Raw genomic sequence first — 18,730 nt, forward strand, 5'->3', positions numbered from 1 at the left:
TGCTGATTTCTGAGCCACCTCAGTTCCCTGTTTGCCTTCACAGCTCTTCCAACACGTGTGTAACCAGTTTCCTGTATTATATTTCCTCTATTTCAAATACTTAGAGTAGTTTCTGTTTCCTGATTGGATATTGACAGATACACACTTGCTGCAAGAAAGCAGATGCCCTACTCCAGCCAGATGCCTCATATTTACATAAGGAGAAGGAACAGTTAGAGGCAATCTGTGTTTTAGTGTGAGCAATGCCCAGAGCCAGAGAAACATATGAACCAGAAGGGTTGTTTTCATGCCCTACAAATAGGACCTAGTTATGTATCAGGGCAGAACCACTATTAAATCATCCCACCCTTGCTCCCACCATCCCAACCTTTCTCAGTTTCCTGGGACCACAAAATGGTATCTGTGAAGATTACTCTCCATAGTGTGGGCTGGCAGCCCCCTGATGTGGAGCTGGGCATTTCTCAGGCTGGCTTTCCCATTCTCACAAAGGCAACAGGAGCCAAAGAGTGTTCCTGCCCGAACTTTGGTTCTGCTCTCTGATACGCTCCCAGGGATCTCCACACAGATGGAGCCAGTTAAACTCTATTCCTTATTTGCAAGTTGTAGTAGAGACTAGGATGTGTTCACTGAACCCCATCTACTTTTTTCCCCCCTGGGCACTCAGCCAGAGCACATTTCCCAACTTCCCTTGCAGGTAGGTTGGGCCGTGAGACTGGATTTTGGTCAATGAAATGTGCTAAGGAGTAACAAACATCACTTCCTGACCAGACTCATACAAATCTCCCTGGTACAGTCAAAAAGTGGAAACAACCCAAATGTCCATCAACTGATGAATGAATAAATAAAATGTGGTCCATCGGGACAATGGAATATTAGTCAGCCATAAAAAAGGAAGAAGTACTGACACATGCTACAACATGGATGAACCTTGAAAACATTTTGCTAAGTGAAAGAAGCCAGTCACAAAAGATCACGTATTATATGATTCCATTTATATGAAGTGTCCGAAATAGGCAAATTCAGAGGCAGAAAATAGATGAGTGGTTTCCTAGGGCTAGGGAGTGAGGTGGGGGAATAGGGAGCAACTGCTAATGGATTGCCAAAATAGATTAGGGGCTTTTTAGGGCTGGGGAGAGAGGTTAGTGGAAAATGGGGGGAGGGGTGGCTGGTAATAGGTTCACGGTTTGGGGGGCAGGGATGATGGAAGTGCTCTAAAATTGATTATTGTGATGCTTATACAACTTTGAGAATATATTAAAAAGCACTGACTTGTACACTTTAAATGGGTGAATTGTATGGTATGTGAATTATATCTCAATAAAGCTGTTACAAAACATCCCTGGCAATTCACCACGCTCTCTCTTGTCGTTTGTCTGAAAGGAGATCTCAGGAACTAAGAGAGGGAAGAACGTGAAGATGCAAAGAGACTAGATTATCAAGCAATCACCTCAAGAAGAGACTGCCCAACGAGGATACACCCACCTTGGAACGCTGCATAAGTGGGGAAAAAAACAACTTTATGTTAAGTCGCTGAAACTGTGACGCCATTTGTTATAGCAGTTACCCTACCCTGACTAATACCAAGTCAACAACACTAAAAAGGCATGGGTTTCCTCAGTGAGAAAGATCAACTCCCCACTGACTCTGCATCGAAACTTGCTTGACAGACACCTGGGATCCCCCACTACGAAGACTTCCATCACCACTGACCCTGACCTAGAGTATGCAGCCCTACAGTTTTCTGAATTCCCTGCTTTGGGCCCTGCCTTACTTCAATGGTTATCTTTGAATGGTGGTATTACCAGTAATTGTGTTTTTATATTTATCTGTACACACTGAATATGTATGATTTAGTTGTCTTTGTTTTTATGCATACAGAGAAAAAATACAGTAGATCTGCTTTCTACTACCAAACCCTTAACCGTAGCACCCAGGTACTCATTATATGGATCTCCTCCAACTATATGCCACAGCTGTGATCATTTAGCCATTTATTCTTTCATCCACTCAATAAGACTTACTGAGCACCTACTATGTGGTATGGGGTAGACAATGGCCTAGTATACCATGGCCCCTGCTCCCCTCTGGCTTACAATCTAGGGGGAGGGAATGGTAAATATTAAACATGTAAACACAGATAAGTGAGTGCTACGAAGGAAAAGAGCAAGTGCTGTGAGAATGAATAACAGCACCGTTTTTAGATGTGGTATTCTTTGCAATATCAAACTCTCTCAGAAAGGGACATTTAAACTAGACCTTGAAGTGCCATTTGGGACAACGTGGATAGACCTAGAGGGTGTTATGATAAGTGAAATAAGTCAGAGAAAGACAAATACTGTATGATTTCACTTGTATGTGGAATCTAAGAAAACAAATCAACAAACATAACCAAATAGAGACTCACAGATACAGAGAACAAACAGGTGGTTTCCAGCGGGGAGGGGATGAGTGAAACAGGTGAGGGAGATTAAGAGGTACAAACTTCCAGTTCCAAACTAAACGAGTCATGGGGATGAAGTGTACAGCACGGGGAAGAGTCAATAACTCTGTAATATCTCTGTACGGTGACAGATGGTAACTAGATTTATCATGCTGACCATTTTGTAACATAGAGAAATACTGAATCACTATGTTGTGCACCTGAAATAACAGTGTCGTAGGGTCAGTTATACTTCAATTTAAAAAACATGTAGACACTGGGTGGAAACGCATCAAAATGCTGATGGAGGTTATCTCTCGGGGCTGGGGATTATGGGTGATCGCTGTTCTTTATGCTTTTATGCATTTCTAGTTGTCTGCAATGCACATGTATTGCCTGTAAAATTAGAAAGAAGACAATAAATGTAGAAAATAAATAAAAGATAAAGGTCAATAAGCAAGCAAACAAGACGCTGAAGAATACACAGACTCAGGTAACAATGAGCATTCCAGACCGAGGAAACAGCTTGTGCAAACACGCACAGGGGAGAACAGGGAGCTGCTCTTAAGAGCGGAAGGAAGGTGAGGATGGCTCTAGGGCAGTGAACTAGGAGGTGCAGGACGGGAGGCAAGGCAGGGCCAGGCCTCCCCGTCAAGGGACTTCTACCCAGCAGAACTGAGAAGTCAGTCACTAAGTTCCACGTGTTACTCCAAATGGCTTTCCAGATCCTAGCTCTTCCCAAGAAGCCTTCCCCAAATACCATCACTGAAGATGACACAACACTGGGGGCTGGGATTCTCTGCTGGGAAATAGAAGGGAAATTAACATTTATCCAGCATCTCCTATGTCCCAGGAACTGTGATAAGTTTTTTTTTACTTATGATATTCTTATTTAATTCTTAAAACCATCTCATTAATTCCCATTAACCTCATTTCTTCCACAGTGGTTCAGTCCATGGTTTTGTGGGCTGTAAACAGCAGAATCGTTTTGAAATATTTCTCAAACCACTCCAAAGTTAAATGCTCTCTAGACAACCAACTCCTAGTCAGCTAAGAGCTATGGGCAACATATATACAATGGAATATTATGCAGCCAAAACAAAGAAAACAGACTCAGATTTCGAAAACAAAATGCAGGGGGAGGGATAAATTAGGAGTTTGCGATTAACACACACACACTACTATATATAAAATAGATAACTAATAGGGACCTACTGTATAGGACAGGGAATTCTACTCAATATTCTGTGATAACCTATGTAAGAATCTGAAAAAGAATGAATATATGTATATGTATAACTGAATCACTTTGCTGTACACCTGAAACTAATATGACATCGTAAATCAACTATACTCCAATACCACTTTGAAAAAAGAGCTATGGGCAACATTTTGGCTAAATTATGAGTAGTTTTTCTTATTTACTTTAAATAGCCATAATTTCTACAGACTAAGCCAGTAAGTCACCTCACATTTGCTATGTTGACTCCTCTGCAATCTTCCCCCACTCCAGGGGTTATGATGTGATGATCTGATATATGTATGCATTGTGAAATGATTACCACAAGTTAGTTAACACATCCATCATCTCACATGGTTACTTTTTTGTGTGGTGGGAACACTTAAGATCTACTCTCTTAGCAAATTTCAAGTATACAATACAGTATTACCAACTGTATAGTCACCATGCTGTACATTACTTTCCCAGAACTCATTCATCTTATAACTAAAGTTTGTACCCTTTGACCAACATCTCCCCATTTTTCCCTATCCACCAGCCCCTGGCAATCCCCATTCTACAATCTGGTTCTATAAGCTTGAAAATTTTAGATTCTGCATATAAATGAGATCATACAATATTTGTCTTCCTTTGTCTGGCTTATTTTACTTGGCATAATGTCCTCCAGGTACATCCATGTTTTTGCAAATGGCAGGATTTCCTTCTTTTTTACAGCTGAATAATATTTCATTGCACACACACACACACACACACACACACACACACACACACACACACACACACCACATTTTCTTTAGCCATCTGTTGACAGACACTTTGGTTGTCTCCATACCTTGGCTATTGTGAATAATGCTGCAATGAACAGGGGACTGCAGATATCTCTTCGAGATACTGATTTCATTTCCTTTGGATATATACCCAGAAGTGGGGTTGCTGGACCATATGGTAGTTCTATTTTTAATTTTTTGAAAAACCTCCACACTGTTTTTCATAATGGCTGAACCAATTTACATTCCCACAAACAGTGTACAAGTGTTCCCCTTTCTCCACACTCTCACCAACACTTACCTGTGAGTTCTTTATATATTTTGAATATGAACTGCTTATCAGATATCTGATTTGCAAATATTTTCTCCCACTCAGTAGGTTGCCTTTTCATTTTGTTGATGGTTCTTTTGCTGTACAGAAGCATTTGAATCTGATGTAGTCCCAACTGTTGATTTTGCTTTTATTGTTTATGTTGCTTTTGTTGCCTGTGCTTTTGATGTCACAGCGAAAAAAAAATCAGTGTCGAGGACAATGTCAATGAGTTTTTCCCTATGTTTTCTTCTAGAAGTTTTATGGTTTAATGTCTTAGATATAAATCTATAATCTATTTCAAGTTAATTTTTGCATATGGTATAAGATAGGATCCAATTTTATTCTTTTGCATGTGAATATCCAGTTTTGCCAACACCATTTATTGAAAAGACTATCTTTTCTCCGTTATGTATTCCTGGTGCCCTGTCAAAGATTAGTTGACTGTGTGTGTGTGGACTTATCTCTGGGCTCTCTATTCTTTCCACTGGTCTATGTGTCTGTATCATTTTGCCAGTATCATATCGTTTTGATTACTATAGCTTTGTAATACATATAGTTTGAAATCAGGAAGTATGATATAGCTTTGTTCTTCTTTCTCAAGATTGCTTTGGCTATTTGGGGGTCTTGTGAGGTTCTACACGAATTTTAGGATTTTTTTTCTATTTCTGTGGAAAATGCACAGAATTTTGATAGACATTCTGTAATCTTTTTATATCACACTAGGTAACCTCCCCATTTGAATTAAGAAGTAAAAGGAGGGGATAAATGAAGAAGGAGCCGAACTTTTATTAACAGCCATCTAGCTGCCAGGGGCTGTGCAGGCCACCTGCATGTGGTGTATCTCATTTAATCCGCACCATAGGGATCTCCAACCCGGTTTACAGATGAGCAAACTCAGGCTTAAGGAGTTTAGTTACCTTGTCAACATCATATTGCTGGTAAGTGATTCAAACATCAAAGCATATGCTCTTTTCACAACCAGAATGACTCCCTATAAAGCAGTGGTCTCACGCAAGGCTGATTTTGTTCCTAGGGGACAACTGGCAACGTCTGTAGACACTTCTGGTTGTCACAACTTGGGGGTCGGGTTGCTACCGGCACCTAGGGTGGAAAGACTGGGAGGTTGCTAAACTTCCTACAATACATAAGATGGCCTCCCAAACAGAGGATTACGCAGCTCTAGTTGGCACTAGTGCAAAGTTGAAAAAGCTGTTATAAAGTAATCAACTCTGAATTTTACTAAACACTATTCTTTTTTCTACAAATATTGTTTCTACTCAAACAAATCTTGTCTCATTCAAAATCATCACCTCAGAGGACCATTACTTATCCCAGCAATGTTTTCATGCTAACAGCACTTTTATCAACATTGCTTTATGAAATTTCTTCCTGTAAACTATCTTCCTTGGTGGGACATCTCTGTATTTTCCTAGTAGTTTTGATATGTGGAAATGGTCAAAAGTTTTCTCTTAAACTTGGTAAAAATACGGGTAACCAAGCTACACAGTAATAGTCACAGCCTCAGCCACAGCCAAACACCTGCTTCATGCCAGGATTACTCCCTGGAAAGCTTACTGCAAGGTAGATGTTAGTATCCCATCTTACGTATGAGGAAGGTATGGCTTCAGGAGATTTAGTGGCTTGACCATGGCCATAAGACTTAAGTATAGGAGCTGGAATTCAAACCCAAGTCTGTTTGCCTTCAAAGCCCACAGTAATGATACTGATTTCCTATATACCGTGTTAGCTGACTCTTAAAGCAATCCTGAAAGGAAAAAATTCCCCCCAACGATACAATGATATTCTGAATAATGGCAGCATTGTCCAAGGCAGAACACTGCAGCATGATTAATATGAAGAGAACAAGTTCACCTGTCTGTATAAGTTCAAGTATGTAATACATACACACGTGATTACATTTTGAAATCACACGTTAACATGAGTCACCCCTAACAAGCTCTCCTTCTTTAGCACAGAGCCCTTCCACTGACACACAACTAAGTCAGTAAATGAAGGAAGGACAAAAGAAAGGGAACTGAAGCAGGAATTTGACAGAAAAGGTAGATAACATAGGCTCAAAGAGGCCAGCGGGGAGGAAGGAGGACAGATGGAAGTGGTAAGTTCTTTGGATAAATATGTTTCAAAAGGAAAAATATGTATTATTGGCCAGGCCACTGCTCAGAAGATAATAAGATGGCCCACTTCTCAAAAAAAAAAAAAGCAACTGGTCTTTTGGTATAAAAAGTGCTTATTATGAAAGTGGCTTCAATATTCAGCTACTGTCTGATGCTCTCAACATACATGAAAAAGTAGGACATACAACAGTATGGCCCTACAATTCCAAGAGGCCCATGGTGTATTTTAGTTGCCCATCGGGCAAACAAAATATAAGCTAAAGCTTTCTGGGAAGAGTTTCACTGATTATGCCATGATATGATTAAATTAGTGTATGTAGAGCACTGTGCTAAAATTGGGGAGCTCTGGTCCCAGAGCTCTTATTGACCAGCTATTTTATTTTGGGCCTTTGCCTTTCTTTCTTCCCCCTCTCTAAAATAAAGGATTTAGACTACATCAGGGGTCCCCAACCCCCAGGCCGTGGACCAATACCGGTCCTTGGCCTGGTAGGAACCGGGCCGCACAGAAGGAGGTGAGCGGTGGACGAGTGAGTGGAGCTTCATCTGCCGCTCCCCACCGCTCACATTTCCGCCTGAACCGTCATCCTTCCCCATCGCCTCCCTGGTTCATTGAAAAACTGTCTTCCATGAAATCGGTCCCTGGTGCCAAAAAGGGTGGGGACCGCTGGAGTACATGAGTCCTTGTAAATTCACAGATTTTGTGCTTCTCCTCACTGCCAGGAAAACAATCACCACAAATATGTATCCTTCTTTTGCAACATGGTTTTAGGTAACTGAAGGCAAATAAACTATAAAAGTAGGGCTATGTAAACCAGACAAAGTATCACATTATACTGCTTCTCTGTGGAATCTAAGAAAAATGATACACATCAACTTATTTACAAAACACAAATAGACCCACAGACACAGAAAACAAATTTATGGTTCCCACAGGGAAAAGGTGGGGAGGGATAAATTAGGAGTTTGGGATTAACAGATACACAGTACTATATATAAAATAGATAAACAAGGACCTACTGAATAGCACAGGGAACTATACTCAATATTTTATAATAACCCATAATGGAAAAGAATCTGAAAAAGAATATATATATGGATATACATATATGCATGTATATGTATATATATATACACATATATGTGTGTGTACATATACATATATATATATGTAAAATCACTTTGCTGTACACCTGAAACTGACACATTGTAAACCAACTATACTTCAATTAAAAAAAATAGAAAAAAAGTAGGGTGATGTCATCATTTTCCTACTCTTTACAAACATGTAATAAAAAATGGCTATTTAGATAAATATATGGCGAGATCACACAGTGAATATAAACAAAAGAAACCAAAAAAAAAGGAGGCTGGTGGTTACTGCAGAGACAACAAGCTCTCACCATCCCTCCACCTGAGCAATGACCTGGCTGGGCACCCCAGAGGCCAAGGATGAGCTGACTGCTGTAGGTTCTGTAACAAGCCTGCAGACCCTTTGGTGTGGGCTGGATTCAGTAACTTTCATCTAATATTCCCCCGCACACACACGTTTCTAGGGCCCACAGAGTATCTTCCTCTCTCCATCACTCCCCTTAACTCACTTACAGAGAGACACATCATATTCCAATAAATGTGTCACACATTCAGTTTCCCTTCCATTGCTGAGTAATTCAATGAGTTCAATTTTGCCAGGGCTGGCAGTCTGGACCCAAAGATGCAGGGAGTAGAATATGAGTGCACTCCTGCTTTGAGACAGGTGAGTTTTGTTGTTTTTAAACCCAGGACTTTGATTTTGTTATTCTTCTTCCAGGCCATGCCTCTGCCTGCTGCCTGGATCCCTGGTCAGGATCTTCTGGCTGCATTAGCATATCTAATAAAATCCTGTCTGTAAAAGTAACAGCAACTAAAAACTGTTCATAAAGGTTCCATGCCATTGGGAGGCAAGCAATTTAACAGCTCAGTGGAAACTTGAAGTAGCTTTGAATGGGCTTCTAAGGCAGTGAAAGGGAACCTATCAGGAAAAGATGCCGACTCAAGGCAGCTTTCCTAATACAGGGAGCCCTTGCCTAATACAGGAAGGGTCAAATCATTCATTACTGTCAACTTTTAGTAACACTGATGGCCATCATTTGTTCCACTTCCTAAGAGTTAACGGTCAACTGTAATGCAGGAAAATTCATTATTTGCCCATCACTATATTCCCCTTTGCAGAAACACGGTATCTCCATAAACTTTCTCAAAACTGCACCTAACGTGAAATCCTACTGTGACTCTGACAGCTGGCCAAATTATACCTAAAGCAAAGATGTGAAATTCAGGATCGGATTCCATGTATAAATGAAGCAAATATTTCAATTCTACTGAAAATCCCTCGTTGGTTGGAGAAAATGAGGTTCTTGGCACTGAGGAGGCCAACTTCAATATACGTATTTGTGGTGACTGTTCTCCTGGCAGTGAAGAGAAGGACTGTCTAATAGGGAGCCAGCAGACTAGAAGGAAAAGACCCATCATCAGAAAGGTGGCTATCTGGCAAGCAATCCCAGCCATTCTGCTTCCAAATGGGAAACATGTACCCTCTAGGAATCACTTCATCCTGCCACACCCGGTTCTCTTAGATACTGATTTTCCATTTCAAAATATGTTTTATTCTTTCATTACTTTGAGTGGATGGTAATCAGATAATTTCGTTCTGCTTGACAACCATTACCTCTGCTTGGTCCGGGAAAAGACTTGGTGATGAGCACTTTAAAAAGCCCTCTTAGTTTTAATTTAATGAACCATTTTTAAAAATAGCACTTAAAGTGTGCCAGGCATTCTTCCAGAAACTTCACCAGTGATAAGTCATTAATCCTTGTTAAGTCAAGGACCGACCAAGTATAATTTAAGTATAAATAAAAGCAGAACCCACTACTCTGGGGGAAGAGAGTTACAAAACTTTGTTTTTTCAGGCTTAAGGAAGATGCCCTTCCCAATGTTCCCTGCCTTGAGATGCTGAGTTTAAAGACTGCTGGGGAGAGAGAAGGCACATTTTCATAGAGACCATGAACCCCTCCGCCAAAAAGAATCCAAATCCCGACTACCACTATTTGCCGGTATCTAGTACAGCAGGACACAAGCACGTGCTACGTACCCAACAGAAATGTGTCCGTGTGTGTGCAAAAATCATGCACAAGAATGCTCACAGCAGGACCGTTCTTAGTATCCCCAAACTGGAAACAACCTAAAGGTCTATCAGCAGTAAAATGGACAAATCACTTGTGGCATATCCACACAATGAAATATTCCACAGCAAGGAGAAAGAATGAACTAGTGACACATCCAACAGCATGGACGAATCTCAGAAACACAATGCTGAGTGAAGGAAGCCAGACACAAAACAGTACGTACTGTGTGATTCCATTTATACGAAGTTGAAGGACAGGAAAAACTCATCTATGGAGACAGAGGTTACAATATATGAATAACGGCTGCCTATGGAGGGGTGGGGACTACCTGCAGAGGGGCACAAAGGTACTTTCTTGGGGGGGTTGGAAATGTTGTATATTTTGATAGGGGTGTTGTTTACATGTGTAGATCTATTAAAACTCATCAATTTGTATAAAGATCTACGCATTTCACTGTCTGTGCATTTTACATACTTCAATATAAAAGAGAGATGTAGCCTCATATGCATTACAAGAAACGCGAAGCCATGGGCTTCTGTGTTGCTGCTGTCGGGCAGGTGCTGCCAGTGGCAGGGCCACAATCTATAGCTTAACCCAGCTGCTGAAGCAAAGAAAAGCCTCTGAGAAATCAGACCCCAAAGTCCTCTAACTTGGGTTACCATCGACCCTCACTATATTCATTCCCTGAGGAAGATGTTGGCCATGGAAGGTTGATAAGAAGGTGCCGGAACTCTGGTTCTCAAGCCATGTTTGAATATCCTCCCAGAGTTTTTTGCCATGTGATTCAAACATGACCAATTCCTAGCCCCAGCAGAGGACAGGCCCAGTGGGCAGTGTATTTGGGCGTGGTTCTCACCATGTTCACCTAATGCCACCCCTCCTCCTGTATCTTACTGGGGAGGAAGAGTGACTGTAGGACTAAGATATTTAGGCAGCTCAGATTTTGTGAAATTGGATGTTACAGACTCCTAGTTATCCTCCAAATCCATAGTAGCCGAGTTTGAACGGGCACATGGCCACCCAGCTAGCGACTACATTTCCCAGCTTCCCTTACAGCTAGATAGGGATCATGTGACTATGTTCTCACCAATAGAATGTCAGTGGAAGTGGCATGTGCCAGTTCTACTTGCTTTAAAGGAAACTGCTTGCCCTGGGCTTCTACTCTTTACTCCTTTCATTAGGCTGGAACACAGAGTAGCAGTGACCTAGCTTCAACTAGAAGAGGACAACACTCCTGGGAATGAAAGAGCTACAAAATGGTCAGAAGCTAGGTCCCTGAACAACTCCCGGGGCAGTACTATGCCACTAGCCTGGTCCACTCACCTCTAGACTGCTATGTAAAAGAGAAATTTCAATCTGATTTAAATCACTGCATTTGGGGGCTCTTTACTACAGCATCTTAACTGACACCCCTAGCAATAAGCTTTTGAGGTTCATGGTCTCCAGGCAGGAATTTCCAAGTCTCACATCCTCTACCTGGCCCAGTAATTTGTACTCCAAAGTTCAGATTATACTAGTACATAAAGACAGCACCCTCTTTCCCCATCATACAACGTTAATCCTGTTGTTAAACCTGCCCCCACCCACCCAGCCTACAAGACACTCTCAGCTCCTTACTTGTGTACACAAGGTCCTTTGAAGACACGGTCCCACCCTCCACACTCTGCTCACTGCGGACATTTACTTCACCTACATCTCATGTTCTGGATGTTCCCAGAAGGCAAAATGCACATGAAGAACGACCTGCTCACACTTCTGGCCAAGTGGAACAGCCTTTTCACCACTCCCATCCCACACTCTGTCCCGCCCATGAGGCAATTTTTTACTAAATCATAAAAACCCAGCCCCAGGGCTTCCCTGGTGGCAGAGTGGTTAAGAGTCCTCCTGCCTATGCATGGGACACGGGTTCGATCCCTGGCCCGGGAAGATCCCATATGCCATGGAGCAACTAAGCTCGTGCGCCACAACTACTGAGCCTGCGCGCCTAGAGCCCGCAAGCCACAACTACTGAAGCCCGTGCGCCCAGAGCCTGTGCTCTGCAACAGGAGAAGCTACCGCAATGAGAAGCCCATGCACCGCAATGAAGAGTGGCTCCCGTTCACCACAACGAGAGAAGGCCCACACACAGCAACAAAGAGCCAGTACAGCCAAAAATTTTAAAAACCAAATAAATTAATTAATTAAAAAAAAACAAACCCAGCCCCACCCAGGTGTCCGCTCCTCTGGTGAGATGGGGCTGGGAGATGCTTTCCTCAGCTCCTTGCCTGGGTGGGCAAGTCAGGCTCTAGGGCCAACAGAAATCCTCGTTTGAGGGTCCCACCGAGTTCCATGGTCAGAGTGCGGCAGCTGAGCAGAGCGGCTGCTTGGGACTACTGCTCGGGCGCTGCAGAAAGCCTTCCTGGAATCTGACATGTTATCACTTTGGGACCGTTAGCCAGCTGCTCCTGACGTGGCCACATGAAGGCTCAGACTGTCCTAGTCTCTGAACTGAAGAGAACCAACACTGTTAGCATGTCTCTCATCACCATGAATGCAAGGTATTTCAATGAAGAGTATCAGGAGGACATCTACAAATCCCAGACCGCTATGTGCAAGCTCTGAGGAATGCTGGAATAACCCAATGTATGTGGGTGACCGTTGGAGACAGCTGAGACAGAGCTACAAAAGGGCAGTGGCTGACACCCAACTCACAGCCCATGTTCTCCAGCCGCGTAGCTGACAGGGTCTTGGTGCTTCGGTCGGCTGTCAGGCCTGAGCTTCTGAGGTGGGAGAGCCGAATTCAGGACATTGGTCCACCAGAGACCTCCCGGCCCCATGTAATATCAATCGGCAAGAGCTCTCACAAATTTCTCCGTCTCAACCCTAAGACCCAGCTCCACTCAATGACCAGGGAGCTACAGTGCTGGACACCCCATGCCAAACAACTAGCAAGACAGGAACACAACCCCACTGATTAGCAGAGAGGCTGCCTAAAATCATAGTAAGTTCAGAGACACCCCAAAACACACCACCGGACGTGGTCCTACCCACCAGAAAGACAAGATCCAACCTCATACACCAGAAAACAGGCACCAGTCCCCTCCACCAGGAAGCCTACACAACCCACCGAACCAACCTTACACACTGGGGGCAGACACCAAAAACAACAGGAACTACGAACCTGGAGCCTGCAAAAAGGAGACCCCAAACACAGTAAGTTAAGCAAAATGAGAAGACAGAGAAATTCACAGATGAAGGAGCAAGATAAAAACCCACCAGACCTAACAAATGAAGAGGAAATAGGCAGTCTACCTGAAAAACAATTCAGAATAATGAGAGTAAAGATGATCCAAAATCTTGGAAACAGAATAGAGAAAATGCAAGAAACGTTTAACAAGAACCTAGAAAAACTAAAGATGAAACAAACAGTGATGAACAACACAATAAATGAAATTAAAAATTCTCTAGAAGGGATCAACAGCAGAATAACTGAGGCAGAAGAACGGATAAGTGACCTGGAAGATGAAATAGTAGAAATAACTACTGCAGAGCAGAATAAAGAGAAAAGAATGAAAAGAATTGAGGACAGTCTCAGAGACCTATGGGACAACATGAAACTCACCAACATTCGAATTATAGGGGTCCCAGAAGAATAAAAGAAAAAGAAAGGGTCTGAGAAAATATTTGAAGAGATTATAGTTGAAAACTTCCCTAATATGGGAAAGGAAACAGTCAATCAAGTCCAGGAAGCATAGAGTCCCATACAGGATAAATCCAAGGAGAAACACGCCAGGACACATTAATCAACTATCAAAAATTAAATACAGGACTTCCCTGGTGGTGCAGTGGTTAAGAATCTGCCTGCCAACGCAGGGGACACGGGTTTGAGCCCTGGTCAGGGAAGATCCCACATGCCGCAGAGCAACTAACCCCCGTGTGCCACAACTACTGAGCCTGTGCTCTAGACCCTGCAAGCCACAACTACTGAGCCAGTGTGCTGCAACTACTGAAGCCCGCGTAGAGCCCGTGCTCCACAAGAGAAGCCACAAAAATGACAAGCCCGCGCATAGCGACAAAGTGTAGCCCCCGCTTGGCACAACTAGAGAAAGCCTGCACGCAGCAATGAAGACCCAATGCAGCCAAAAATAAAATTTAAATAATAATTAAATAAAAAGAAAAAATATTAAAAGCAGCAAGGGAAAAGCAACAAATAACATACAAGGAAATCCCCATAATGTTAACAGCTGATCTTTCAACAGAAACTCTGCAAGCCAGAAGGGAGTGGCAGAACATTCTTAAAGTGATGAAAGGGAAAAAACTACAACCAAGATAACTCTACCCAGCAAGGATCTCATTCAGATTTGACGGAGAAATTAAAACCTTTACAGACAAGCAAAAGTTTAGAGAATTCATCACCACTAAACCAGCTTTACAACAAATGCTAAAGGAAGTTCTCTAGGCAGGAAACACAAGAGAAGGAAAAGACCTACAATAACAAACCCAAAACAATTAAGAAAATGGTCATAGGAACATACCGACAATTACCTTAAATGTAAATGGATTAAAATGCTCTAACCAAAAGACACGGACTGGTTGAATGGATACAAAAACAAGACCCGTATATATGCTGTCTACAAGAGACCCACTTCAGACCTAGGACACATACAGACTGAAAGTGAGGGGATGGAAAAAGATATTCAATTCCAATGGAAATCAAAAGAAAGCTGGAGTAGCAATTCTCATATCAGACAAAACAGACTTTAAAGACTATTACAAGAGACAAAGAAGGACACGACATAATGATCAAGGGATCAATCCAAGAAGAAGATAAAAAATTGTAAATATTGATGCACCCAACATAGGAGCACCTCAATACATAAGGCAAATGCTAACAGCCATAAAAGTGGAAACCAACAGGAACACAGTAATAGTAGGGAACTCTAACACCCCACTTTCACCAATGGACAGGTCATCCAAAATGAAAATAAATAAGGAAACACAAGCTTTAAATGATACATTAAACAAGATGGACTTAATTGATGTTTATAGGACATTCCATCCAAAAACAACAGAATACACTTTCTCCTCAAGTGCTCATGGAACATTCTCCAGGACAGACCATATCCTGGGTCACAAATCAAGCCTTGGTAAATTTAAGAAAATTGAAATCATATCAAGTATCTTTTCTGACCACAGTGCTATAAGACTAGATATCAATTACAGTAAAAAAAAAAGTGTAAAAAACACAAACATATGGAGGCTAAAAAATACGCTACTAAATGAACAAGAGATCACTGAAGAAATCAAAGAGGAAATCAAAAAATGCCAAGAAACAAATGACAATGAAAACACGATGACCCAAAACCTATGGGAGGCAGCAAAAGCAGTTCTAAGAGGGAAGTTTATAGCAATACAATCCTACCTTAAGAAACAAGAAACATCTCAAATAAACAAGTAACCTTACACCTAAAGAAATCAGAGAAAGAAGAACAAAAGAAACCCAAAGTTAGCAGAAGGAAAGAAATCATAAAGATCAGATCAGAAATAAATGAAAAACAAATGAAGGAAACGATAGGAAAGATCAATAAAATTAAAAGCTGGTTCTTTGAGAAGATAAACAAAATTGACAAACCATTAGCCAGACTCATCAAGAAAAAAAGGGAGAAGACTCAAATCAATAGAATTAGAAATGAAAAAGGAGAAGTAACAACTGACACTGCAGAAATACAAAGGATCATGAGAGATTACTACAAGCAACTATACGCCAATAAAATGGACTACCTGGAATAAACGGACAAACTCTTAGAAAAGCACAACGTTCCGAGACTGAACCAGGAAGAATCAGAAAATACGAACAGACCAATCAGAAGCACTGAAATTGAAACTGTGATTAAAAACCTTCCAACAAACAAAACCCCAGGACCCGATGGCTTCACAGGCGAATTCTATGAAACATTTAGAGAAGAGCTAACACCTATCCTTCTCAAACTCTTCCAAAATATAGCAGAGGGAGGAACACTGGCAAACTCATTCTATGAGGCCACCATCACCCTCATACCAAAACCAGACAATGATGTCACAAAAACTGAAAACTACAGGCCAATATCACTGATGAACATAGATGCAAATATCCTCAACAAAATACTAGCGAAGAGAATCCAACAGCACGTTAAAAGGATCAAACACCATGATCAAGTGGGTTTTATCCCAGGAATGCAAGGATTCTTCAATAAACGCAAATCCATCAACGTGATAAACCATGTTAACAAACTGGAGAAGAAAAACCATATGATCACCTCAATAGATGCAGAAAAAGCTTCTGACAAAATTCAACACCCACATACGATAAAACCCTCCAGAAAGTAGGCATAGAGGGAACATACCTCAACATAATAAAGGCCATATATGACAAACCCACAGCCAACATCGTTCTCAATGGTGAAAAACTGAAAACATTTCCACTGAGATCAGGAACAAGACAAGTTGCCCACTCTCACCACTATTATTCAGCATAGTTTTGGAAGTTTTGGCCACAGCAATCGGAGAAGAAAAAGAAATAAAAGGAATCCAAATTGGAAAGAAGAAGTAAAACTGTCACTGTTTGCAGATGACATGATATGATACACAGAGAATCCTAAAGATGCTACCAGAAAACTACTAGAGCTAATCAAGGAATTTGGTAATGTAGCAAGATACAAAATTAATGCACAGAAATCTCTTGCATTCTATACACTAATGATGAAAAATCTGAAAGAGAAATTAAGGAAACACTCCCATTTACCATTGCAAAAAATAAAATACCTAGGAATAAACCTACCTAAGGAGACAAAAGACCTGTAGGGAGAAAATTATAAGACACTGATGAAAGAAATTAAAGATGATACAAACAGATGGAGAGATATACCATGTTCTTGGATTGGAATTACCAACATTGTGAAAATGACTTTACTACCCAAAGCAAACAACAGATTCAATGCAATCCCTATCAAACTACCAATGGCATTTTTCACAGAACTAGAACAAAAAATTTCACAATTTGTATGGAAACACAACAGACCCCGAATAGCCAAAGCAATATCTGTTATACAGCAGAAGCTAACGCACCACTGTAGAGCGATTATACTCCAATAAAGATGTTGGGGAAAAAAAAAAACCAGCCCCAAAGACCCCAGAGAAGCTTCTTTAAAACCCCAAAGCAAAATGCCTTCTTCCCTCTATTATGCTTTGATATTCATTAAGATATTTATCATTCTGAGCTGTATGTATTTAGTTACATGTCTGATCTCAGAGCTACAATATATGTTCCAAAGACAAAGTCCCTGAAGGTTAAGATCATGCCTTGTCCATTTTCTTAACTTTAGCATTCAGCTCATGATCTGGCTCATACTCAATGAGGGCTGAATGAAAGAAGGAGACAACTTAACAGCTGGCATATCTCAAAACTCTATACGCACATTATCACTCTTACCTATTCAGTGCAAATGCAGAGTGGAACTTAATGTTATGCTGGTCAGCCAAATCACACGTCGGCAGCATTTCCAGTGTTTCTACCAGCTTCACCATTGCATCATAGTCCTGTTGGCAAGAGGTCCCAAGGTGAGAAAGGCAGGAAACACAGCTCTTTGCAGGTTTTTCTGAACAGTTATGAACATGAGACCGCCTCAGCATTTAAATACAAGCCTTTCCCTACAGGCAACATTTAGTGACGTTAAAGCCCTTAAAAGGATAGCAGTGAGATTAAAAATAACAAGGTGGATGAGAGAGAAGACAGAGAAAGAATCCCTGCTATCAGAGGTCACAAAAGGACTGAGGAAAGGAAGTTAGATTCAAAGACGATAAAACAAAACAAATGAGCCCAGCAGCCAGGAAAAGCTACCACGTTTTGAGTGGAGGAGAGTTAACACCAGCAGGGCTGTGGGTTAAAGTGAACGGGACATAAACATGTACAAAATCTTACAGTTATTTGCCATGTAAAGGGGGGGAACACCCCAATCCTTCCTATTTTGTCAGAAACAATCACATTCATCTAAACCAGAATTTCTCAACCTTGGCACTACTGACATTTGGGGGCTGGATCATTCTTTATGGTGGGGGCTCTGCTGTGTATCGTGGGATGTTAAGTGGCATCTGTGGCCTTGACCCACTAGATGCCAGGAGCACTTCCCCCTCCCTCCTCGTGTTGTGACAACCAAATATGTCTCCAGATACTGCCACATGTCCCCCGCTTGAGAACCACAGCTCTAAACTGCAATAATTACCCAGGGAGAAATTGCTACTGTGTTTGTCTGAGCTGTGTCCCCTCCGAGCAGTGCCATCTGCTACCATTTCAGCCGGGCTTACAATCGTTCCGGGCCAACTCGCTGACAGCCAGCCACAGTTAGCAGATGAGGACTTCCCACTGAAATCTCACGTCTGTTTTGTGGCTTTACACCTCAATGCTGCTACCCAGGGATAGGGAAGGCAGAGTATTGCAAGAAGCTTCTGGCTCACCCTAGAGCCCGAGAGTCCCACCAACGGAAGGTTATAAAGAGGAGAGAGGCGTGAAAGCAAGGGCAGAAGGAAGTCAGCAACTCAACAGAAGAAAAACTTCAAAAAAGGTCATTCCCATTCTCTTGTTCCATGGGGCATAATTTAATCACCATAATTCCTAATAGCATCTCCTATTAAAATCAATTAGATGCAAAAAAAAAAAAAAAAAAAAAAAAAAAAAAAAAAA

The 18,730-nt window shown here is 41.5% G+C and overlaps 1 protein-coding gene across 1 annotated transcript in view; it reads right to left on the minus strand.

The window, feature by feature from the left end:
- Positions 1-18,730, minus strand: part of MAP3K15 (mitogen-activated protein kinase kinase kinase 15) — a 150,593-nt gene that overhangs the window by 67,085 nt on the left and 64,778 nt on the right. Inside the window, 1 exon segment of the mRNA XM_024737994.1 lies at positions 17,483-17,589. Within this exon segment, the coding sequence (XP_024593762.1) occupies positions 17,483-17,589 (107 nt within the window).

This window comes from Neophocaena asiaeorientalis, unplaced genomic scaffold (genome assembly GCF_003031525.2).
Source record: "Neophocaena asiaeorientalis asiaeorientalis breed wild unplaced genomic scaffold, Neophocaena_asiaeorientalis_V1.1 scaffold324, whole genome shotgun sequence".
Lineage (NCBI taxonomy): Eukaryota > Metazoa > Chordata > Mammalia > Artiodactyla > Phocoenidae > Neophocaena > Neophocaena asiaeorientalis.